This window comes from Copadichromis virginalis, linkage group LG23 (genome assembly GCF_057382275.1).
Source record: "Copadichromis virginalis isolate Kocher_CV1m ecotype Utaka linkage group LG23, C_Virginalis_male_GT1.1, whole genome shotgun sequence".
NCBI lineage: Eukaryota > Metazoa > Chordata > Actinopteri > Cichliformes > Cichlidae > Copadichromis > Copadichromis virginalis.
Genome location: NC_140639.1, coordinates 36,446,032 through 36,472,971, shown reverse-complemented (window position 1 = coordinate 36,472,971; position 26,940 = coordinate 36,446,032). Strand labels below are relative to the sequence as shown.

The window sequence follows — 26,940 nt, the reverse complement described above, 5'->3', positions numbered from 1 at the left end:
GTTATGTATTTTCTTCTATTTGATCTCAAAAAGCTCCTAAAACAGTCAGTGATCACTGTTGACCTCCCTCGGCTTTTATTACCGCTAATCATTTATTTAAGCTCAGTTTTTAAAACCTTAGGATGTAACTACAGCCGAGCCCATGCAGCAGTATATGAATGACTAACCTCGTATTGTGGATGGATTATCTCAGTTGTTCTCCTGGCTGAAGTTTGGTCCTTTTACAGTATCTTGCCATGCGATTACATTTGTTCCTGACCACCGAGAACACTCACGTTAACTTTAGCTTGTTTATATTATGCTAACATAGCTGTGTCGCTAGCGGTCACGTAGCACATCATTATATACCAGCTAGTCCAACTTCAGTAACCCTACAAACGTCACTGCTTTTTAGTTTTCTGTCTTCATTTATGCTGGAAGTGATAACAGAGCTGTACGTTTTAATTTGTTTCCAAAACCCCGCAGTCAGGACGTGCTATATTGTATTTAGATAGAAGCTAGCGAGCTAACTCCCTGCTAACTTCTAACTCCATTAAATGTCATAAATTCCGTTTTCATGGATGCCTGGATGTTAAACTCAATTGTTACACCTGGTAGAGCAGAACGCTGATCATTTTATTAAAGATGAAAGACTTTAGACAGTTTTTCAACTCTCAGTAATGCCATAGTGATCGTTTGATATATGGACCTGCAGCGGAGTTTAGGTCCAGACACGGCTAGTGACGTCAGACTGAACAACCAGATAGAGGTGGGTGACCCACGTAGCCTGAAATTTCTCCAGGAAAGCATTAAGGGGCTGGACTTGGCAATACATTGAAAACTGTGAGTTTTCACAGCAGGGTGTGACCCCAAGCAGCATGGCTAACATTGATGTTTTGCCATGAAGAACGAAATTGCTATAACTCAAAGAAATCCAGTCTGTCTTATACTTTGATGCACTGTTCCTCACAGGTTGTTTAGATCAACCTGAAAAGTAGTGAGAATAAACATCAGTCCCTCTTGATGGTTCAGTGAGACAATTGTGAGTTTAAGTTGAACGGCGCACCCAGGTGGCAAGTTGATTCACCCTGAAACAGGAAGAAGCTTTTGAGGGGCTTGGAAAGCTCACAAATTCTTGAAATTTTGCACACTCCTCCAATGTGAGGACGGCTTTCTTGATATGTAATTATTTTCATGTAATATTTTAAAATGGGTCCACAGTGCCCCCTACAAAATTTCAAAAGACCAGCCCCTGCTCTTTGTTTCATCTATGAGTCTGAACACTTGGTAAGCTTATGTAAGATATCAAGATGTACAAAAAAGTCTCTTGGAGCAATAGCCCAAATCCAACAGGAAGTCAGCCATTTTAAAATTCAAGTGTAATTTTGGCGACATTTTCCCCTCTTTTCAGGCCTCGTACTTTGACAAACGCCTCCTAGGGATTTCATCATATCAACACAATCTCATGAAATGGACGCATGGAACCTAAAGACCGTTGTGATGTTAAATTGAGAAGCTTTTTATGTTTGGCGAAACGGGGTGGTCATGGCGGTACGTGGAGTTTCAATCACTCGCCAAAAAACAGTAATCTGCTGTCACTCAAAAACACAATGTCCAATCTCTCCCAAACATCGCAGGCATCAGTTGGGCGTCAAGCTCGGAAAGGTTTGATATGCCAGTATAATTTGTCAGTAATGGTTAGAGCGCCACCTAGTAGGACGACTATAATCATCATTGAACGAGATGAAATTTTAAGATGAAATTCCCAGTGTTTACCTTTGCTCAGTTCCCCATGGTAACAAATTCATAAGAAAGACTGTAAACTTTTCACTGAGTCTCTCTTGGTTCTGCATTCGGGTCCCATTTGCTAACGGGCCACATGGTCTTGACAGTGGCTGGAAATCTATTATCAATTGTATTATTACATTGTTACCAAAGCCTGTAATAGACAGCCAATGAGGTCATTTCACTATCTTTTAAATTAAAAAACAAAAAACCCAGTTATCATGCTGTTTTTTTCTGTTCACCTTTGTTTAAAAAGATGCAGAAGTACCTTTTATATTTTGTATATTTTGGTGTTTTTTGCACACACCAGGAGTGACACATGGGCCAATTAAATACTAGTTTGTATTGCATGGTTCATGCTACACAATACCTTATCTAATTAGACAACACAATGTTACATCTAAAAACAGACATAAATTAAAATATACTAAGGCCCCTCGTGGGTCATCCTTTATATTACTGTTGTCTTGTAGCCGCAGTTAGTAATTGTTGCTGTTGCTGAACCCTCAGCTTGTTTTCATACTCAGAAGAAACTAGCTGTATATATTTTATAGGTGTGTCCGTTTCCTGTTAACAATGACTGAAGCTGGGCAAGATGAGGGACAAGTAGTGTTTTCTGGTGTTTTGGCATGTACATTGTTAATACACCTCTGGTCATTCATGTTAAACTGAGACCAGCGTGTGAGGCAAGCTGCTGTTGGCTCTGCTTTCAGCGAGCTAGGATCAGTTACGATGGGTGATTTCAGTGTTTTATAGTTTCCTTCTTAAAGAAATGGTTTATAAAATTCTTCTACTGCTTGTCATTGTCCGCTAATAGTACTTTTTTTGGTAATATAGTAGATTAATATTTACTCTCAAATTAATCAGCAAGGAAAGAGTGCAGAAAGGTGCAGACATCCATGTAGAGTGCAGACATGCAGCACAAACAGTATGTTTGTGTGCTGTTGGGGTGCAGGGTGGGGGCATAAATTTACTGCTCTATAGTCATAAATTCTTAGCCTTAGTTGGCTGTAAAACATGACCAATGTCAACATGTCTTTCAGGAAGGAGATGGCAGAGTCCACTCTGTGTAACAATTTCATCTGAAGTGCGCGCACAGTACTGGCCATCATTGTAAGAAAGAAAAACCTACTTTGCACCAGTCTCTGGATCATAGTAAAAGAACAGCATGGCCCATCAGTGCTTTAGTCTACAGCTTCGCTGAGCTGTTCTCCTGGCTAATATCAGGCTGATATTGTGTAATTTGAACCCTGCATTAGTGGTCACAAGCAAAAGGGGTTGAAAAACCTCGCTTAAAATATTTATAATATGTTATGTTTTATAAGCTCATCTAATTTTTTCTTTAAATATTTGCTTAATAATTTACATGCTCAATTTTCTGTGAATGTCACTTTTTCTTTCTTGAAATTTTTACAATAATAATAGACTGTTTTCCATTCATCTAATGCATGATTTGGATCTTTTTTTCATAAAATACTCCATCAATTTTTATTTAATCATTACATAATTGTGTAGAATTTAGCTGACAGCCAAATGCCTGCTGATTTATTAGAAATATGTAATAAAATAAACTGGAATGAAAAAAACGATTCACTTCCAGATTGACCAGTTTTGTAAGAAAACACTACTAGATGATTCCTCTTGACTTCCATTGTTCTTCCCATCCTGTAATGGATTCAATACAAGCAGGACAGTAGATTTCCTGTGGGTGATTGTCTACTGTCTCTGTGGCTGCCTACACATCCCCACCTTCATCTTTCATTATGTGCATGTGCAAGTATAATCTTACCACTGCAGAGGAGGAGCTGCTGCTTTCTTTCTTGGACACGGCAGCCTGATACATTGCCAGCCGCTCTTTCACCGACACCGACTCAGCCTCCTGGTCCTCAGCGCTCGGGGCCCTCTCCTTGGGATGTCTACCTGCGCTGCCAGCAGCTACACACACAAAGAGATATTAACCATTAAGATGCTTATTTAAAATTTAAAAATTCCCAGCAAGCTAAACTGAACTTTATCCTATTGCTGGATATGTCTTCTCAAGAAAACTGCAGAAAATTTACACCTACTCATTACTTTTCTGGCACATCAGTGACTGCTGCGACAGAGCGTGCCATTTAATTGGACATAAGGGACAGTTTTGTGCATGACGAGTCTGTTACAGTGGAAGAAGCTGAATGAGGGAATAGATTATTTTTATTCGGCAGTTTAGACAGAATAGCACCCATTAAAATATTACATAACACTATAATACATTAAAACATACATAGCATATGTAGGTGTTGGTTGGGTTTCAAGCTCTTCTTTTTGCTGTTTACTAGCAATTAAAAAAATCAATCAAAGACGATTTATATTGAGTTTTATGAGTTTTATACAGACATCTGATTTAGTTCAACATGCCACAGATATTTTAACCAAGAAATTGTAAGAGTCAAATGATCCTGATCAAATACTGACACATAAAAGAAGCAGGATACTCATCAGCCTACATGTTGCACAGAACATCCCTGTGGATGGCCAATTAGAGAGGACCATTGATTTTAGATTTGACTTTTCTGTGCTACAAAGCATCATTAGGCAACAGAGAAGGCTCCAATAAGGCTCAAAATACGCCTACACCGGACCTTTTAGCTCTTGGCATGTTTTCAGCCAACAACACCGTGGGATGAAGCAGACCCAAAATATAAATTATTCTCCCTTATTATATGCTCATGCTGTGACCTTTTGACATTTTGAAATGTTCCTCCTGGCTGTACTTTCACATTAGGTGCTTGTATTTTTTCTCGACATGTATGTTGGTATAACTTGGCAAAAAGTGGATGCCAGGAAGTTTGACTTCATAACAGAGGAAAAAAATATTTGAAAAATGTTGCTTCCTCAATGCATTTGGATGGATGGATGGATGGATTAAATAAATGTTCCCTTTGGTGATTCTGTAGTATACAGATAAGAGCCATGTAAAGTACACACTGCTTTGTAGAGTATATAGTGTTTGTGCTTATCAATCCTAATGCCCATTTATTAAATGGCTGTGGCTTATCATATTCCACTCATCATTTCTATGTCTTCCAAACGAATTCATTTAAAGCCCGATCTCTATTATTGAACCACAGCAACATATCAATGGAGTCTCAATGCTCCCCTCAGCATTACAAAAAAAGACTCATGACTTGGTCAGTGCCCCACTTTTTAATTTCAACTTTGGTTACATTTAACCTAACTGCTGCTTGGAACAACACGTCTATAAGAATATGCAGATATGAAAGAAACCTTCAGAATTTTAATTTCAGTAATTGTTTAGATAAACATAGTAAGCAGTGATAAGACCTAAGGTGTTTATGCAAAAAATAAATGGGAATTTGTTTATTGAACAAGGTCAACTCTTCTGCTTTCCTGAAGGCAACATTTTCCAGCATAATGTCAAAATGTTTTTTTTCCTCTTTCTTTTTTAACTTCTGTTATTTGAAGCTAAAAACAGAACAACAAATAAAAACCGTTCCATGATTGATGAAAAACGATTTACATTTTCTGTAAAAGAGATGCTCCTTTATTAGCTTGGAATTATGATGTCACCAGTGCTTATAATGGAATAAATGGAGGTTTGAAAGTTAAATTGTGGCCGTAAATTGTGGTGAAACACAGCAGAATGGTGATCTATGTTTTTGTTGACCGATACAGCTGTACCTATGACCTGAATGGAATGTGATCCTGACTGGATACTTTTGTTATACTTCAGGCCCACATCAAACTGTTACGTGGTCACAGGCGGCAGGATAGTTAAAGCAAAGAAACCCTCCCTGCTTTTGTTTTAGGCAAATCAGCTTATGAAATGCGAGAGTGTGATCGTAACAGGGTTACATCATAACACACAGAAGAGGAAGTTGTGGCTGCTCGAGAGCGGTATCAACAGAGAACAAAGAGGCAGCAAGCTACAAATAAAACATTGTGCTATCAGAAAAGACATAAAACTACTTCACATCTGAATGACTTATTTTTAAGATTCACACTACAGTTTATTGCAACTATGTGTAACTTCTATATTATTACAGTGCAGTATTAAATGCCAGTAAAATCACATGTGTTATAAGCATGTATGTAGTGCTGTGAGATGTTACACTAAAAACTGAAATGCAAAATTGAAAAGAACAAAACTTTCAGTACAGTAAAGTGTCGTTGCTGGGTAACAGATGCAAAACTGTTTGCATGTATTGCAGATCAGGGGAGTGCCTGCCTGAGTACTGCGACACCTGAATGGGAACTTGAAGCCATTCATATTTCTGATGTTGTTTGACATGGGTGGCAACTACCCAGGATGCTTTGCGATTTCCAGTCTATTGCTGTAGCTTTTCCACAATTTACTTTTCCACCATAAAATCACTACTATTATGGTTTCAGCATTCGTGTGGACACCAGCAGAACACATCTGACCGATACTGAGGCACTTACAGTGAGATTACAGTGCACATTGAAAGACTAGGTAAAAATCGTAATCAGTGTAAAGACATTACAATTCAAATGGTTCAATAAGTATTGCTGTAACTATTTTTGAACTGAAGGCATTTTTATACGCAGTCCCTAATTTTCAAAGGCTAATAAATGATCGGACAAACTAGGATAATTCTAAATATAAGGATTGTTTTGAACACTAGGATGAAAATCATTTGTAGTCAATTACTGCCTGAGGTCCAGTTGCAGCTTGTTTTTGGGTCTGAGTATAGAGTTTTGTATTTAATACCTAAAAAGCAAACTCTCTTAGACTGACACCAGGTGACTACTTGGCCATTATAGAATATCCCAGTTGTTAGACTTGGGAAAGTCTCTGGGGTTTCCAGTATGCCTTTTGTCATAATTTGCAATTGGTTATGTTCGGTACTTGTCCAAAGGCTTAGAAACAGGATATCTAAGTAGACACTCACTTTAGATGCCATTACCTTGGACTCCAGTAACACTGGGGAATTGCGGAGTCATCTCTGAACAGAATATGTACTTCAATGTGTATATTATAAGCATATATAGGACTACTTTCTTGCATTGGCACAATATGTCAACTTAAAAATTAAAAAAATAGTACATGCATTTTCTTTTCGTAGTACACTTTTACCAATTACCAATAGTACACTCTTTTCTCTTGTCCCCTTCCCAGTCGGACCAGGAGTGACATGTTTAGCTGCATGTTCTCCTTAAATTGCAATATATAATATCCACAACTGCACCAAAGAGTAAAACACTATAATGTGGATTATTAAACATTAGGTCTCTCTCTTCTAAGTCTCTGTTAGTACATGAATTAATAATTGATCAACAAATTAATTTACTCTGCCTTACAGACCCTTGTTACAACATGATTATGTTTGTTTTAATTAATTAACACCCCTTAGCTGAAGCACAGGCAGACGGGGGTCACAGCAATCTCCCACTCCAGCTTGTTAATCAACCTAAGACCCAGACAGAGTTTTAATTCATTTGAATGACTCATTTGTCCAACTTAGTTGAAAAATTCAAAAACTAGTTTAACTTGCTATCATCTATTGTCTACCTGGGCCTTACACAGAGTTTCTGTCTGATTTCTCAGACTTTTTATCTGATTTAGTGCTCAGCTCAGATAAAAGAATTTTTGTGGGTGATTTTAACATCCATTTAGAAACTAAAAATGACAGCTTCAACACGGCACTTATTAGACTCAATTGTCTTCTCTCAAAATGTAAAAGAACCCACCCACCACTTTAATCACACTCCAGATCTTGTTTTAACATATGGGATAGAAACTGAACATTTGGCAGTGTTTCCTGAAAACCTTCTGATAATTTCCTAATAACATTTAAATTTACAATAATGGGTTACACAGCAGTAGGGAATAGATTTCATCACAATATATGTCTTTCTGAAAGTGCTGTAAAGATATAATTTAACTACTATTATCTTCTTCAATGCCTTGTGCCAAAATAGTGCAGAGCAGCATCCCCTACAAAGTGTGGTTCTCCCGCTTGACCCTTGCTGAGTGCAGCGCTATAGGTATTACAGGTACTGTGCTCCAATGTTTTGTATCATATCTATCTAATAGACTCTAATTTGTTCATGTAAATGGAGAGTCCTCTTCACACACTGAGGTTAATTATGGAGTTCCACAGGGTTCAGTGCTGGGACCAATTCTGTTTACATTATACATGTTTCCCTTGAAGGTATCCCATGCTTTTTCTCTGCTATGCCCATGACACCCAATTTTATCTATCCATGGAGCCACACCAATTAGTTAAATGGCAGGAATGTCTTAAAAACATAAAGACCTGGATGACTGCAAATGTTCTGCTTCCAAATTCAGATAAAATTAAAGAAATTGTACTTGACCCTAAAAATCTTAGATATATAACCAGATGCTTACTCTATCTTGGACAGAGGTGGAGTCTTCAGCTTTCAGGACCCTTTTCTGTGGAACCAGCTTCCAATTTGGATTTGGGAGACAGACACTATCTCTACTTTTAAGAGTAGGCTTAAAGCTTTCCTTTTTGATAAAGCATATGGCCTGGCCTGCATTTGTATAGCGCTTTTCTAGTCCCTAAGGACCCCAAAGCGCTTTACACTACATTCAGTCATTCACACACACATTCACACACTGGCGATAGCAAGCTACATTGTAGCCACAGCTGCCCTGGGGCGCACTGACAGAGGCGAGGCTGCCGGACACTGGCACCACCGGGCCCTCTGACCACCACCAGTAGGCAAACATGGGGTTAGTATCTTGCCCAAGGTCGAACCACCGACCTTCTGATTAGTGGCTGACCTGCTCTGCCACCTGAGCTACAGCCACCCCATATAGTAAGGGTTGGATCAGTGATCCTTACTACCGTAATTGTCGGGCTATAAGCCGCTACTTTTTGCACAAGCTTTGAACCCTGCAGCTTTTAGTCAGGTGCGGCTTTTCTATGGATTGTCCAGGATTTTTGTCATATCATAAGACGATTTGTTTTGTTTGTTCCGCTGTTGGAACAAACAACGGAAGGGCAGGCATAGTGCCTGGCGGAAGGGCATGTGATCAGACACACAGTATCGGGGTTCAAGAGTGGCATGTTGGTCACATGTCCATCCGCCAGGCAACATAGTGCCGTATAAGTAGCACGAAAAACAAACTTCAAAGTAGCGCTATGCGTTCAGCGGGAGGCGTGGATGACGAGCAGCAATAAACTTGCGAAAAGCAAGTTATGCTCAACTCCACCGGTGGAATCTGACAGCGTGGAAAAGTGTGAAAACATCCAGGATCACCAACGGATTTCGAAGGGCTGGACTGCTGCATGATGGAGAGGAGGACACCACCACGGCCCTTCTGAGGGTGTTCGATTCTGATACTGACAAGGAGGATTTGTTTGGTTTTGAAAGTGACAACGAAGGAAAGAAGCTGAGAGTGGATGACGAAGCCACCCTAAGCCTGTTCGTTTCCGACACTGGAGAAGAGGACTTTGGTGGTTTTAGAGCGCAGGAAGAAGAGAAAGATGGTGGTGAATGACTGACTTTTCTTCTTGTTAAAGCCGTGTCACTGCACCTGAGCCTAAAAGGTAGTCCGAATCTATTTTTCTGGTGTGCTGTAGGTTATTGTTATGTACTACATTTGTTACTCATGAAGAGAGTTACTTATGAAGCACAGTACATGTTTCCTACTTGCAATTACCGGTACAAAGGAGGGGGGAACAACTAAGCTGTAGTGCCTCTTCACCTCACTGTACAATACCTTGTGCAATACTTTTTGTAAATAGTCAACAGTGCAATAGACTCAATACTTGAAATGTGCAATTCACTTGTATTTTTATTTTTTATTCCTATTTATTCTATTTATCCCCTTTGTATATTTTATTTATATTTGTCTCTGTATTTATATATGTGTGTGTGTGTGTGTGTGTGTGTATATATATATATATATATATATATATATATATATATATATATATATATATATATATATATATATATATATATAACAATTCTGTAACTGTAACTTCGGTCGTTGCTGTGCTTTTTGGAAGTCGAATTTCCCAGAGGAACCCACCCGAGGGATTAATAAAGTTCTATCTTATCTCTTATCTCTTATCTTACTTGTACATATACCTAAAAAGTTATGCAAATATGTACCCATAACTTGTTTTTCAAAATATTAATAAAAGGGGTGTGTCTCCAAACAGCCATCTCTTTCCTGACAATTCCCTTTGTGCATATTCTCTTACATATGATAAGTTAACATTGAAACACCTGCGGCTTTTAGTCAGGTGCGGCTAATGTATGTACAAAACAGGATTTTCCCCTGATTTTAGCTTGTGCGGCTAATATTCAGGTGCGCTTTGTAGTCTGGGAAATACGGTACATGCTTTATGAAAAAGGAAAGTCCTCCCTTATATATGCTGCAATAGGTCTAGGCTGTTAGGGGATTCCCATGATGCATTGAGTGTCTCTTCTTCAGTCAAATTTTTCACTCACTATGTGTTTATACACTTGTCTGCATTCATTAGTTATTATCTCTGGCTCTCTTCCACAGTATGTCTTTGTCCCGTTTTCCTCCCCTCAGAGGGCCACCCCTCCCTAAGCCTGGTTCTGCCAGAGGTTTCTTCCTTCCAACTGTCGCCAAAGCTTTTGCTCATAAGGGGTCATGTGATTTTTTGTTTTTTCTCTGTTTTCTTTGTACTATTTTGTATTATTGTAGGCAACTGTAGTTATGATTTGGCACTATATAAACAAAATTTTATTAAATTGATGTAACTTGAATATCTTTATAGACTACTTTGCATTTAATCTTTTATTCATCTCATTCTACAGTGTGTCTTTTATCATGTTTTCCTCCTCTTACCCCCAACCGGTCAGAGCAGACAGCTGCCCCTGAGCCGGTTTCTGCCGGAGGTTTCTCTCTTTTAAAGGGGAATTTCCCCTTTCCTATTCTTGCCTGCTTATCTCTCTATTATTGTAGGGTCTTTACCTTAGAATATGAAGCGCCTTGAGCCAACTGCTGTTGTGATTTGGCACTACATAAAAAACCAAATTAATCTGAATTGAATTGAATTGAATTGAATCTCTCATTGATGTCTTTGGTGTTTTTTAGTTTTTCAGCCTAGCAATGACCTACTTCACATGCTCTTGGACCTCATATTGTCTGCTATAACTCAAAAAGATAACAAATGTAAGTTCAGTGTTGAAATCAGCTCCAGACCTTTTAGCTGCCTATTTTTATCAGTCTCTGGAAGTGGCGGACTATGTCTAGAAATGGCTACAATTCTTAAACAATTAATGCAATATTTTTGTTAAATAACTTGCATCAAAACAGAAACACCACAATGATTAATAAAAACCACTGTGGTGGTGTTCAGAAACAAAATTCTAAAACCTGCACCTAACTGTTTGTGACAAGTTCAAAATGAGAACGGGTTGCAAACACATATGAATTTTGCTGTGCCACATACCGGCATGACCAAGCTTTCATTCAGATGACATGTGACAAAAGCATGCTCTCCTCATCCCACCAATTTTAGCTTTCTGCTATGTGTGGCATGGTAGTGCAGCCAGTAACACATCACTGGGGGAAATAAGCTGCCCAAACAGCAGCACCTGAAAATAAACCTGCTACCTCCCATAAATATGGGTTGGAAATCCTACACCTCAGGCTGCAATGTTACTGGGTGCCAGCCTGATGACAGAAACCCAAGGATAATGCCCTCATTTATCACCAGAGACAAATGTTCACGTCATGGTCTGGAGTTGTCAGAGAGGCAGAGACATGACGGTTCTGACGACTGAGAGCAGTGACAACAGTGCTTTAGGTATCTCTGGCTTTTGAGAAGGGTATGCTCTATGTAAAGCTATGGCAGCATGGAGGTGAGGTCAGCAGACTCCAAAGAAAAAATATCCCCAGTCCTTTTATAATCCAGATTTGTCTGCAGTGTTGTGTTTCCCTGTAACATGAGATTTAAAGGGCAGGAGTGAGTGCCGGGGAGCACATGTGCATCTAAGAAAAATTCAAGAAGATTCTAGAAATTAAAGAAACTTCCTAAAAGATGTTTTCAAACATCTAAAGTCATTTAACTCTCTCCTCATGCTGCCACTAATTGACAGCGACACCAGTAGATGTTTAATTAGCATTAATATCAGCTTACGAACACAGACTCATTGTTTAAGATGCCCCAGCATAATGAGGGCCAAATATCTGTTTACAGTGTGGTATTCATATCAGAACAAGCGTCTTTTAAAGGCTTAATCTTGTAACCTGTGTGATTTGTTTTTTGATGGATGCTTCCAGGCATATTTATCCATTACACTGTTTTCTTCCTTTTAGATTATTAGCGTCTTATCTTCTCAATGCCACAGCGGCAGCACAAATGATGGAACCAGCTCGGAGGTACTAGAAGGGGAAGAAAGTAAAGTCAATAGAAGAGGCCAAGCTACTGGCAGTATTCATGGCCCAGTGACAATACTGAGCTGAGCTGAGGGTCAGTGACCTTCTGTCACTGCCTCTTCTAAAGCAACCATTGGCTGGTTAGAAGTGAAAAGGTGAAGGGAGAGGGGGTGTTAGTGAGGGAAGCGTCAGAGGAGAAATAAAAGGAACATGAGAGTGAATTTGGTGGTTAAGGGTGTGAGAGAATATGGCATGGCTTCATAGCTCAAAGTGAAATCAGGGACCATCGATGTGTTGCAGGCCAAAGCCGTCCCCTAATCACGACGGTGTCACCTCCTTCTCTGCCCTCTCCTCACAACAGAAGCTTTAAGCCACACAATTTCTGTTCTGTGCTTACTGACCAGAGCGCTTATCTGGTAAGGCTAGACAGGAGAGCCAAAACTAGCTTCACTAATTGAAATGTCAGCCATGGAGGGCGATTTCTTCCTCACCGACAAAAGCAAAACAGGCAGAATAATTAAGCTGTCAAATCTATCAAAATAACTTCTTTACAAGGAGACTGGATTACCCTCGAGTGTTTCCTTATGCCATGCTAAGCACTTTGTCTCCAATTTGTTATGCTTTTAGAATAGCTTAGATGAGACTGCTGCCGGTTATGACTGGTGGAAACAGGAAGGGCCCATGCATGTTTTATGGCAAAGCACAAATCCTAGTGGAATTATAGAAACATTCTACAATATCTCATCTCATTCTTTGTGAAGCTCCCGTCACCTGAAAACAAAAGAGCCCCTCCACTTCATCTTATTCTTGATTTCACACCAAAGATGTCTCATGTCTGTGCAGCCCAGCTATATCAAACTGTTTCATTATCAGCTAAAATGCCATCTCCCATTTCCAATCTGTCTCCTTCCACTCACGCTCCGGTGGAAAATCACTTACAAAGAGCTGTGCTGCTGTGCTGACAGTGGTTTTTTTGTTGGTACAAGAGCCAGCTTTGATATGCTGATAGTCTTCATATATCACTTACCTTCTGTATGTTGCGTTTAAGTGAAACAACAATAGAATCCAATGGAAGTGAAAAAGACGTTGGGACTTCCAGAAAGTTAAACAATTTTTGTTACCCAGTCTTAACCCAGCACAGAAAGTCAATCCTGGTTAGAGACAGACGGTGAGGCTTGGAGACCAGCTCCAGCAGTGTGTTCCCCAGCTCAATGAGGCCCAGGCATCCAGTGACAGCTGATTTTATTTTAGCAGTTCCCCTTCGTAAAAAATAGGATGGACTTCGGAAAGGGGGTAAGTGGATGTGGCTTTTTTTAGAGTCAAGTATCAAGGTACTCAACATGCTCTCGGCCTTATGTCACAGCAGACTTATGGAGACAGTCGTCCCGACCACATGAGCTGAAAAACTCACTCTTGGTACGTCCTACATTTACGCACCAGAGAGCAGGGAGACACTTGGCATTTTGAATCACTGCTTGTTAGCAGGCTAAATATCATGGCATTTTAGGATTTGACACAAACAGGAAAGATATATTTTATACATACTGCCTAATAAACACAATTCATGCAACTAAGGACAAGAGATGTGGTTTAACCAATTAAAATGAGCACCTTCTGCTTGCAATCCTGAGAATAGATTAGTCTAGTGTAGTTAAAAGGCTGAAAGCAAAGTCTGGCTTTTTCTAAAGTTCAAAAACTCAATACACACAATAGCACTTAAACCTGCAAAAATTGGTATTGCAGTACCAGCATTTATGTCCTGGGCTGTTTTCTGTCATTGTAAAACCAGAGTTTTAAATTAGGTAGTGTGTGTACACGTCAGGTCAGGATTCAGACTTCTCTAAATGCTTGGTTTCCGACAGCATTTCTTCATTTGGCACGAGATATCACAACTGACTCTAATGTAGTCAGCCATGGGCACCGATGCCCCACCCACCTGTCATTAACACCTTTTGTAAGTAAGGAGACGCCAATCACATGAAAACTGCCTTAAAGTGAGGCTTAAAAGAAGAGAGAGGAATAAAAACTGTATGGTTTTCAGACATGATCAAGTGCATCAGTTTGAAACTGATAATTTGTTATATTACTCATTAGTCTGACCTGATGCTGTTGCATGGAAGTTTGTGTCCCACACTGTCCTTAATACTTTGCGTATGACATCATTAGCATTAGCAATTTATAGCCAACAGCCTTTGTTATTTATGACAGCGGTCCCCCACCTCCGGGTCCCGTGAGTCGTTTGTCACCGGTCCGCGAGAGTTGAGGTTCGGGTGTGAAATTTATGGTTTTCAGGGTTTTTACAGTTTTTATTGTTAACTCGGTTTCCCTGGGTCTTTTCCCGTGTGTTATAAATAAATCTTCTTTTTCTTGGTACCGGTACTTGTTTTATTTTGTTGTATTTATCTGTGAAACCTTAAAGGCCAGTCCATGAAAATATTGTCGGACATAAACCAGTCCATGGCGCAAAAAAGGTTGGGGACCGCTGGTTTATGATACTGAATAACATTTTCATGGAAATACATCACATTGCTTTTCTTTCTTTCTTTTTAACATTTAGTCCTACACTCAGTTCACTGTGTTTAGAAGCCTGCTGTCACACAGGTCTTAGATATAATGGTGATCTTTAGTTAAATGTTGCTTGCAAATGCTGCCAAATCTTGAATGTTTTCAATGCGCTGAATGGAATAAAACTCTGTACAGAGTTGAATTGTGAGAGCATTTCTAGGTGAAACCTTTGTCCCCTTTAAAAACACATCTTGTACACTCTGCCTACCATCAAGGCTTTGAACCTTTTTTTAAAGAAGGCACCTTAAATGGACAGAAAGGCACTACGGCTAATGCAGTGTAAGGGTGTTCAGTGCAGTGCCTGCTGAGCAGAAGCCCAAAGGACTGAACAAGAAATCCGTAACCATCGAGGCACTTTTTTCTGTCCTTTCTTTCCTTATCCCTTTCCCTTCTTTCTTGGACATATGTTGCCCTAAAGGTTTGGCACAGCTCCTCTCTTAAACAAGTGACCTCCTGTTTGGGTCTGATCAGCCTGAGGCCATCAATTCAATCTTTTTAAACCTACATCCATCACAATACTTTAGAAAATACTATGCTGCACTACTCAATTCCATGCCTTTTCTGTCTGTACTGTTGCCTGTGATCATGACCTCATGTTTCCTAACATTATATATGAAACATAAGGTGTTCTATAGGGGCCCACCCCAAGAGGTGTTGTTTAGCAACATACTGACAAGAGAAAAGTGTGTCGTTATTAGGCTTTGGGAGAAAGCTGCACTCTGCTGATAATCCCACTGCAACCGCACATGGATTTCCTGTTCCTAAAGTGGAAAATAAACATACTCGAGTAGAATACCAAATGAAATGGCCTGAAAACATCCCCAAAATAAAATCCAGAGTGTGTCCACACCCAAAAGAGCTTTAAATGAAAGAAAGAGAAATATGTTTTTAATTCATGTATTTGCCAATAAAGAACTTTACTGATGCAGCCAGTGAAGTATATATACTGTATCTGGGTTTATATGGGCTGTCTTCATCAACTAAGACTCAAGAGGTACACAATGTCAGGATGTTCTAAATTCCTAATACTTCTATTTACAGATCATCAGAGTTCATTACCTAGCCAACTGATCCTGTTTCCTTATTGAACTGTTTTTAAACCATCTTTTTCTTTTTCCACAAAAAGCTGCTACACTCGATGCAACCTAACATTGACCATGAACACCACAGTCACTCAGAACCATTCCAACATAGTGCTCTGCTTGTCCCAAACACCTATGGTCCATACCCCATAAGCTAATTGGTACTAAATCCCAGGAAACTTCAAGAACCTCATTCTCAACTATTACAGTAGCTTCTCTGCTGGGACAACAACCTCAGCATGGCAAAAGCTTGAGTAGTGGATGGCCACAGGGTGTATCCTCTCTGTAATCCTTTTCTCTCTCACCATGAACATGCTGGTAAAGGCTGTCGAGGTTGAGTGTAGAGGACCTCTTACCAGGTCGGATGTCAGACTGGCACCCACCCTAACGATGACAATCTGTCCAAGGATGTAAGTGGAGTCTGAAGGGCCATGAGAAGCTAATGACCTGGGCCTGCGTGAGATTCAAACCATCACACTACAGACTTCTGGTGCAGAAGAAAGGCAAAATCTCCCACAAGTTCTGCTTTGCACTGGGTAGCATACAGATACTTGGAAAAAAAAAACATGAAAAATTAACTTGAGAGTATTTTGTACTTAACTGTTTATCAAATTTAATTACTTGTTAATATAAGCTGCCATAATGTTAATCTGGATCATTCCAGGCCATGCTTGTAGGGACTTTCCCTGTCCCCTCCCCCATCCTGACTCACCAGTCACTGGTCTCAAGATAGGATCAGTTCAGATTACGGATCAGGAAGTTTTGCGTGTAAGGTAAGAGGCATCGAAATTAAGTTATACTTTGAGAAGCATAAATCAACCATGGAGACACCTTCTGGAGGAAGGCACTGGTGTTTCCATCAGTGATATCTATGAACATCATTCTTTTGGTATGATGAAATTGTTGCTGGGTTTCAGTAAACCTCTGAAACTCGAAGGATAATTTAAAAAGGTTGTGGTTCTAATGCAGTACTGATCATTTTTGACATCTCAGGAAAAAATTAACATTGCAGGTCACTAAACTTCCTGTCATGGTCCGGAGTCTGCGACTCCGTGTTTATGTTTAGTTTATTAGTATTCTGTGGATTGGTTGCCTTGGGTGTTTGTACTCTTCTGTTTCATGGTTCATGTTCCTATGTTCTGTGTCCCCCAGTCTGTGTTAAGTTGGTGGGTTATGTCATTGCGTGTATGTGTTTCCTGTTTTATTGTGAAGGTCTGCATCTTATGTGAGTGTTTTCAGTTTGCCTCCCTGATCGGCTATGTACCACAGGCCTTCAAGCTAGCTGTAGTTAAACCTTTACTCAAAAAGCCATCTCTAGACCCAGCAGTCTTAGCTAATTATAGGCCAATCTCCAACCTTCCTTTCATATCAAAAATCCTTGAAAGAGTAGTTGTCAAACAGCTAACATCATCTGCAGAGGAATGGTTTATGTAGAGTACACCCAGCACAGACACACGCACACACAGGCAGGTATAGCCAACTTCCTCGTTTATTGATATATTTGTATTTTGACAGCTGACTCAGTCGCACCGTCTGTCAGCTCGAGCCCAGCTGATCTCCCTTGGCCGCTCCTCCTCGTCTCACTATAAACACAGCGGAGGAGACCATCATTAGTCCATAAACAATATCAGCTGTTCTTACCAGCCTCGCGGCGCCGCCCCGTTGAGCCTTCCGCTCCACTCCTCCCCTGCAGCTGCGCCCGGGGCCACGCCTCCGCCACACACCCCCACCGCCCGTTCGAGGCCGGGGAGCCGTCCGGCCGAGCCGACTCCCCCCCCCGCGAGCGAGAGAGGAAATCGGCCACTGCCATCTGCGCCCCCGGCCTATGGATCACCTTGAACTTAAAGGGCTGCAACGCCAGATACCACCGGGTGATCCGGGCGTTGGCATCCTTCATGCGGTGGAGCCACTGCAGCGGGGCGTGGTCCGAACAGAGGGTGAATGAGCGTCCCAGGAGGTAATAGCGCAGGGAGCCGACCGCCCACCGGATGGCCAGGCACTCCTTCTCCACGGTGCTGTACCGGCGCTCGCGCTCTGCCAGCTTCCGGCTGATGTATAGGACAGGGCGGTCGGCCCCCCTTACCTGCTGGGACAAAACGGCTCCCAGCCCTCTGTCCGAGGCGTCAGTCTGCAGAACAAAAGGGAGGGAAAAGTTAGGAGTGTGAAGCAGCGGCTCCCCACAGAGAGCCTTTTTCGCCTGCACAAACGCCGCCTGGCACGGCCCCGTCCACTGGACCAGATCCGGGGCACCCTTTCGAGTGAGATCGGTCAGGGGGCTGGTTAGCTGCGCAAACCCCGGCACAAAGCGACGATAGTAACCCGCCAACCCCAAGAACCGTCTCACCTCCTTTTTCGTCCTGGGGCGCGGGCAGGATGCGATAGCCGCCGTCTTCTCCACCTGTGGACGCACCTGCCCGCCCCCCAGGTGGTACCCCAGATACTGCACCTCCCTCCGTCCAACCGCGCACTTCTTCGGATTGGCCGTGAGCCCCGCCCCCCTCAGGGACTCCAGGACCGCGGCCACCCGCAGCACATGCTCCGCCCAGGTGTCGCTGTGGATGATCACGTCATCCAGGTAGGCGGCAGCATACGCTGCGTGCGGACGCAGTACCCGGTCCATGAGACGCTGGAAAGTGGCCGGGGCCCCGAACAGGCCGAACGGAAGTGTCACGAACTGGTACAAACCGTACGGAGTGGAGAAGGCCGTTTTCTCCCTGGCCTCGGCAGACAAGGGAATCTGCCAATAGCCCTTGGTTAAGTCCAGTGTCGTGAAAAAGCGGGCCGTGCCTAACCGGTCCAGGAGCTCGTCGACCCGAGGCATGGGGTAGGCATCAAAGCGTGACACTTCGTTCACCCTGCGATAGTCGACACAGAACCGGATAGACCCATCCTTCTTCGCCACCAGAACGATGGGGCTACACCAGGCGCTGTGCGACTCTTCTATTACTCCCATCCTCAGCATTTCCGCCAATTCCCTCTGCACGATTTTTCGCTTGTGCTCCGGGAGCCTGTAGGGCCGTGAACGCACCGTCACGCCAGGCTGCGTCACGAAATGGTGCTCGATGAGGGACGTCCGGCCGGGCAGGGGGGAGAACACGTCCGCAAAACGCTGTTGCAACGCGACAACATCCGCTCTCTGGGCCTGTGTGAGATGGTCATCACAAGGGAGGGAGGCGGGAACGATAGAATTTGGCACCTCCGGCCCCAACTCATCTCTCTCCTTCACCAAGCTCACCAGAGAAGCGGTTTCAACCTCTCGCCACAGTTTGAGGAGATTGAGGTGATAAATCTGCGTGGCTCCTCCCCTGTCCGACCGAGCGACCTCATAGTCCACGTCCCCGACTCGCCGTGTGACCACAAAGGGTCCTTGCCACTTGGCGAGCAACTTCGAGCTGGAGGTAGGGAGTAACACAAGCACTTTATCTCCCGGTGAAAATTGCCTGAGCCTAGCCCCTCTGTCATACAGGCGTTGCTGACGCTGCTGAGCCTGGAGCAAATTCTCCCGTGACAACCTCCCCAAAGTGTGGAGTTTTGCTCTCAGGTCCAACACGTACTGAATCTCATTTTTGGCGGGGCTCGGACCGTCCTCCCAGCTTTCTTTAATCAGGTCGAGCACCCCACGTGGCCTCCTGCCGAACAGCAGTTCAAAGGGAGAAAATCCCGTGGAGGCCTGGGGCACCTCCCGCACTGCGAATAACAGAGGGTCTAGCCAGTGATCCCAATTGCGTTCATCCTCGTTAATGAACTTCCGAATCATGGACTTTAAAGTCTTATTCAGCCGCTCCACCAGCCCATCAGTCTGCGGGTGGTAGACGCTGGTCCGAATAGATTTAATGCCCAGTAATTCGTACAGTTCCCGCAGTGTACGAGACATAAACGACGTGCCCTGGTCAGTCAGTATCTCTTTCGGGATTCCGACTCGGGAGATGACCTGAAACAGTGCCTGCGCCACACTCTTTGCAGAGATGGTGCGCAGCGGAACTGCTTCCGGGTACCGCGTTGCGTAATCCACCAGGACTAACACAAAGCGGTAGCCGCGTGCACTCCGGTGAAACGGCCCGATGAGGTCCATGCCGATGCGCTCAAACGGGACCTCAATGAGGGGGAGAGGGCGCAGCGGCGCCTTCGGTATGGCCGGCTGGTTAACAAGTTGGCAGTCCGGGCAGGACGCGCACCAGCGGCGCACATCCGCTCGGATGCCCGGCCAATAAAATCGGGCCGTTATTCGCTCCAGAGTTTTCTCATAGCCCATATGCCCTGCCATGGGGTTATAGTGGGCCGCCTGGAAAAGCGTTTCCCGGCGGCCCTGCGGCACCAACAACTGGGTGTGTGTTTCCTCTGTCTGAGTGTCACGACTCACTCGATATAATCGGTCGTTTAATACGACGAAACGCGGGTAGGTCTGCGCGGCCTCAGGGCGCACCACGTGACCATCAATAGCCATCACTTGGTCAAAGGCTGAGCGTAGGGTGCCGTCACGAGACTGCTCCAGTGGGAAATCGCCCATGGGGGACACTTCCGGGGCCGGCGGGACGTCCCGTGAGGGACCCGCCAGCTCCTCCCCCCCGGAGTCGGTGTCGGACGACCCCGCGTCACCGCTGAATGCCGCGCACACGCTACACCCCGCTTCCGGTCGTGATCGCACCCCCGCGTACTGCCCCAGTAGCTGATGAAACCCCGGCCAATTGGTACCCAGAATCAGGGGGTGCGACAGGCGCGGGCTAACCGCCGCCGTTACTCTATGCGTTTTGCCCTTATACTTTAATAACAGCGGCACAATGGGATACCTGTGAACGTCACCATGCACACACCTCACCTCCACCCATTCTGCCTCCAGCAATGCCCCGGGGCGAACCAAGCTTTGGTGTACGAGGGTCTGCGTGCAGCCCGTGTCCACCAACGCCTGGCGTATACCCCCTCGAGTCCTTACCGGAATACTGTATGTCCCTCCTGGACCGGGGGAGGGTGCTGGGGCGCCAGCAACACGAAACACCTGCCCCACTTCCATAAGCGGACAATCCCTCCTCAGGTGCCCCGGCTGCCCGCACTTCCAGCACTCCGGCCCCGGCGTCTGTGCTGCTCTCCGTGGCTCGGGGGCGGCTCCACTTGGCCCGGCTGCCCTGGACGGCACCAACGCCGCGAAAGGGTTAGTGGGGCTCAGCGCCGGCAGCCGCTCTGCCTGCCCTGGTGCCGGCACACGGCGTCTCGGGGCCGGCACTGGGGCCTGTTTGTTCGGCCTCCGTCCGGCGTCCCCGGGTTCCCCTGCTCCAGCGGCAAGGTGGTCTTCCGCTAGCGTCACCGCTACCTCCAGGCTTGCGGGCCGGTGGCACCGGACCCATCTCGCCGTCTCCGCTGGCAATCCCTCCGTGAACTGTTCCAGCACCACCTTGTCCACCAGCTTCGTCTCGCCCTCCGATGTTCCCGGTTGCAGCCAGCGAACCGCCGCGTCGCGCAGCTGCCGGGCCCAGGCGAATGGTCGGTCTGTTGTGGCCAGCCGACAGGCCCGGAACCGCCGGCGATGGTCTTCGGCGGTGAGCCCCAGCCTGTCCACCACCGCCCGGCTCACGTCCGGGAAGCTGCTCCTCGACGCCGGAGGCAGACTCAGGGCCGCTGTTTGTGCCTCCCCAGACAGCAGGGGGAGCAGCCGCGGAGCCCACTCCTCCCGCGGCCATTGGCAAGCCTCCGCCGTGGCCCGGAAGGTCTCCAAAAAAACTTGTGGGTCGTCCCCGTCCCCCATCCGGGGCACCGACACCGACAGCGGCAAGGGCTTCGGCGCGGCAGCGGCCCCGACCAGCCGTTCCAGAACTTGCGTCTGTCGGTCCGTCTGCTCCCGCAGCGCGGCCAGGTGGGCACGCTGGTCGGCCGCCTGATCCCGGCTCATCGTCGCCATCTCCGCCAGCATCTGCGCCAAGAATTGCAGAGGCTGGGCGGGTGGCGTGGCCTGTGGTTCGGACATGTCCCCACCGGCACTCTTCCTGGGTTTCGGCACCACTTGTAGAGTACACCCAGCACAGACACACGCACACACAGGCAGGTATAGCCAACTTCCTCGTTTATTGATATATTTGTATTTTGACAGCTGACTCAGTCGCACCGTCTGTCAGCTCGAGCCCAGCTGATCTCCCTTGGCCGCTCCTCCTCGTCTCACTATAAACACAGCGGAGGAGACCATCATTAGTCCATAAACAATATCAGCTGTTCTTACCAGCCTCGCAGCGCCGCCCCGTTGAGCCTTCCGCTCCACTCCTCCCCTGCAGCTGCGCCCGGGGCCACGCCTCCGCCACAGTTTATTTGAAGAGTTTCAGTCAGGTTTCAGAGCTCATCACAGCACAGAAACAGCTTTAGTGAAGGTTACAAATGATCTTCTTATGGGCTCTGACAGTGGACTCATCTCTGTGTTTGTCCTGCTAGACCTTAGTGCAGCATTCGATACTGTCGACCATAATATCCTATTAGAGCGATTAGAACATGCTGTAGGTATTACACTGCAGTGGTTTGTATCATATCTATCTAATAAGATAAGATAAGATAAGATAAGATAAGATAACCTTTATTAGTCCCACACGTGGGAAATTTGTTTTGTCACAGCAGGAAGTGGACAGTGCAAAAGTTATGAGGCAAAAATTAGAATACAATAAGAATAAATACAGTACACAACTGTACAGAATAGAATAAAATAAAATACTATATACAGTAGAATAAAATAAAATAAATATACAATAAGATAAAAATAGAATACAAATACAAATACTATATACAACTGAGTAAAAATACAACGATGACAGAAAGGATTATTGCACTTAGTATTATTGCATATGTATGGATGTGTGTGCTTGATCAGTTAAAGTCTTTATTATGGAGTCTGACAGCAGTGGGGAGGAAAGACCTGCGAAATCTCTCCGTCCCACACCGTGGGTGCCGCAGTCTCCCACTGAAGGAGCTGCTCAGTGCTGTCACAGTCTGCTGCATGGGGTGGGAGATGTTGTCCATCAGGGATGACAGCTTAGCCGCCGTTCTCCTGTCACTCACCACCTCCACTGGGTCCAGAGGGCATCCTAGAACAGAGCTGGCCCTTCGGATCACCCTGTTCAGTCTCTTCCTGTCCCCAGCAGAGATGCTGCCGCCCCAGCAGACCACGCCATAAAAGATAGCAGAAGCCACAACAGAGTCATAGAATTTCTTCAGGAGTGGGCCCTCCACTCCAAATGACCTGAGTCTCCGCAGCAGGTACAGCCTGCTCTGCCCTTTCCTGTAGAGGGCGTCTGAGTTATGAGTCCAGTCCAGTCTATTGTTCAGATGAACACCAAGGTACCTGTAGCTGTCCACAGCCTCAATGTCCATACCTTGGATGTTCAGTGGTTGCAGTGGAGAATGCTTGTGCCTGCGGAAGTCTACCACCAGTTCCTTGGTTTTACTGGCGTTGATCTGGAGGTAGTTCAGCTGGCACCAGTCCACAAAGTCTTGGGTCAGACCTCTGTACTACTTGTCGTCCCCATCAGTGATGAGGCCGACTATTGCAGAGTCATCAGAGAACTTCTGCAGGAAGGTGGAATTGTGGGAGAAGTCTGCAGTGTAGATGGTGAAGAGGAACGGAGCCAGAACCGTTCCCTGTGGGGCCCCCGTACTGCAGACGACCCTGTCCGACACACAGCCCTGAGTCCTCACATACTGTGGTCGGTCGGTGAGGTAGTCCAGGATCCAGGTAGTGAGGTGATGGTCCACTCCAGAGTTGGGTGGTTGAGCCTGTCTAATAGACTCCAATTTGTTCATGTAAATGGAGAGTCCTCTTCACACACTGAGGTTAATTATGGAGTTCCACAGGGTTCAGTGCTAGGACCAATTCTGTTTACATTATACATGCTTCCCCTAGGCAGTATCATTAGAAGACATAGCATACATTTTCACTGCTATGCAGATGACACCCAGCTCTATCTGTCCATGAAGCCAGATAACACACACCAATTAGTTAAACTGCAGGAATGTCTTAAAGACATAAAGACCTGGATGGCCGCTAACTTTCTGCTTCTTAATTCAGATAAAACTGAGGTTATTGTACTCGGCCCTGAAAAGCCTAGAAATATGGTATCTAACCAGATTCTTACTCTGGATGGCATTACCTTGGCCTCCAGTAACGCTGTGAGGAACCTTGGAGTCATTTTTGACCAGGACATGTCCTTCAATGCACATATTAAACAAATATGTAAGACTGCGTTCTTCCATTTGCGCAACATCTCTAAAATTAGAAATATCCTGTCTCAGAGTGACGCTGAAAAACTAGTTCATGCATTTATTACTTCCAGGCTGGACTACTGTAATTCATTATTATCAGGATGTCCAAAAAACTCACTGAAAAGCCTTCAGCTAATCCAAAATGCTGCAGCAAGAGTACTGACAGGGACTAGAAAGAGAGAGCATATTTCTCCTGTTTTGGCTTCCCTTCATTGGCTTCCTGTTAAATCCAGAATTGAATTCAAAATCCTGCTTCTCACATACAAGGTCTTAAATAATCAGGCCCCATCTTATCTTAATGACCTTGTAGTACCATATCACCCTATTAGAGCACTTCGCTCTCGCTCTGCAGGCCTACTTGTTGTTCCTAGAGTATTTAAAAGTAGAATGGGAGGCAGAGCCTTCAGTTTTCAGGCCCCTCTTCTGTGGAACCAGCTTCCAGTTTGGATTCAGGAGACAGACACTATCTCTGCTTTCAAGATTAGGCTTAAAACTTTCCTTTTTGCTAAAGCATATAGTTAGGGCTGGACCAGGTGACCCTGAATCCTCCCTTAGTTATGCTGCAATAGACATAGGCTGCCGGGGGATTCCCATGATGCATTGAGTTTTTCCTTTCCAGTCACCTTTCTCACTCACTATGTATTAACAGGCCTCTCTGCATTGAATCATATCTGTTATTAACCTCTGTCTCTCTTCCACAGCATGTCTTTATCCTGTCTTCCTTCTCTCACCCCAACTGGTCGCAGCAGATGGCCGCCCCTCCCTGAGCCTGGTTCTGCCAGAGGTTTCTTCCTGTTAAAAGGGAGTTTTTCCTTCCCACTGTTGCCAAAGTGCTTGCTCATAGGGGGTCATATGATTGTTGGGTTTTTCTCTGTATCTATGAAGCGCCTTGAGGCGACTTATGTTGTGATTTGGCGCTATATAAATAAAATTGAATTGAATTGAATAGTCTTGTCACGTTAATCACTCCCAGCTGTGTTCCCCACCTGTGTGTAATCTCCCTGTGTTCTCTGAGTGTATTTAAGTTGTGTCTTCTGTCATGGTAGTTGCTGGTTCGTCTGTGTTGTTTCCCCTCGGTCTCCCTGCATCTCTCCATGTGTATTTCCCCGGACCTCCCTGCATCTTCGTTTCTGGTCTGTTTTGTTAGTTTTTCCCAGTTTAGGCTTCAGTTTCATGTTCCCAGTGCCTTTGTTGTTTGTATTTCTTTCGTTAATAAATACTCACCTGCACCAGAGCTGCCGCGTCCTGGTCCTACATAATTCCACACGGCTTGCCCCGGCAAACCGTGACACTTCCAGGACTGAACTATGAGGTAAATCGTCCACCACTTCTTTAATAAGATGTTTACTTCATTTCCTGTTTTTTTTTTTATTGATACTTTCAGAGATTTTACTATCTGTTTACCTTAGTATAAAAACTATGTTAATTATAATGTCATATAATTGAATATGCTAGATTGCGTGGTCAATATGCAGTTTGGTGCCAAGCACTGTCTTTAAATCATTGAGCTATTTCACATATGATTACTTTTAACTTTTTTGTGTTTGTGAAACATAACTGCCTGATTTCACCTTATAGTTTCATCTATATTGTTTGACTTTACATGTAGAGTTGTGATTCTTGCTTTTCTTTCACTTGATATCATAGGCACCAAAATTACACAATTTAAAAACGAAATAAAATAAAAACAGACCTTATTATAATGTTAATTGTGTGCAAAAGCATCATTTAAAGCATAGGTGTCAAACTCTGGCCCAATTACATTTGGCCCGCGAAGCCATACCAAATTACTATTACAGCTGGCCTACTGGTATTATACAGCTAATATATTTATTGTTTAGTATTAAGCTTTGCTTGTTCCATATTCAGTTTTCCAGCAAAACGTATTTGAGTCTATAAGAAAAGATTCATTCTTATATCTGGAGGAAGATTTTTTTTTTTCAATAAATATTAATGTTAGCCCGCGACTTTGTTCCAGTTTTGAATTTTGGCCCACTGCGTATTTGAGTTTGACACCCCTGATTTAAAGTCTTTACAACAGCGTAATGAGGCATTTAAAAATGAGAGATTCCGTAAATTTAATATTTAAGAAAGCAGAAGCTCTATACTTGTCAAAATAATACAAGTAGACAAAAACTTAAAGTAAGTGTTAATATATACATACATACATACATATATATTCATCAACACTTACTTTGATCTTGTAAAAAATAAATAAATAAATAAAGCAACAGCAAGTGAAAGCATACCTTGACAATGACCAGAGAAAATAATCGAACTTCAGTGTCCTGGTCAAAAGTATGTCAGATAAGCAACATATTCACCAAGAGTGAAGAGAGGAGCCATGTTTTTATTAGTGTAATCCTTGTTAAACATCTGTGGATCATAACCATTTACAACTATAAGACAGCTAAAAATGGTTTCATTTAAATGCCAATGAAAAAGAAAAATTACATACGCTTCTCTGTATATCAAACCTACAACTGTACTGATAAACATGAAACAACCTCACACACATACACGATATAGTTAAACCTCAAAATTCAATTGCCAAACGTCATTTGATTTTAATCTGCGACACATAATAGCCACTAAGGGGATCAAATCTGAAACTGGCAGGAAGAAAATCTTTGTTTTCCTTCAGGATGATAATATAAAGACATCATCATTTGCCAGGCAAATCTGAGAGATTAATTAAAACAAAAACAGTCTTCTGGCAAATCTACCTCCAATTGGCAGCATTTTGAGATGTTTCTCTTGGGCACATGTCTGACAAGTTTAACCAGCCAAAGATTATATGTGTGTGTGTGTGTATTATATATATACATACATACAAGCACGCATACAAAACTGTGAAATAATAGAATAAGTAGCAGAATTTAACAATAAAAAAATAAAATCCTATTTATTTTGCACTACTCTGTATGCCACAAAGACAGC

General features: G+C 43.8%; 1 protein-coding gene across 3 annotated transcripts in view; it reads right to left on the bottom strand.

Moving 5' to 3' along the window:
• Positions 1–26,940, bottom strand: part of xirp2a (xin actin binding repeat containing 2a) — a 91,917-nt gene that overhangs the window by 19,593 nt on the left and 45,384 nt on the right. For 2 of the 3 annotated variants that reach the window (XM_085447628.1, XM_085447631.1), the window contains exon 3: positions 3,554–3,699. In XM_085447628.1, coding sequence (XP_085303754.1) covers positions 3,554–3,699 — 146 coding nt within the window. Of the gene's footprint in view, positions 1–3,553; positions 3,700–13,151; positions 13,353–26,940 lie in introns of those variants that run through there. The other variant, XM_085447629.1, reaches the window with a different exon arrangement.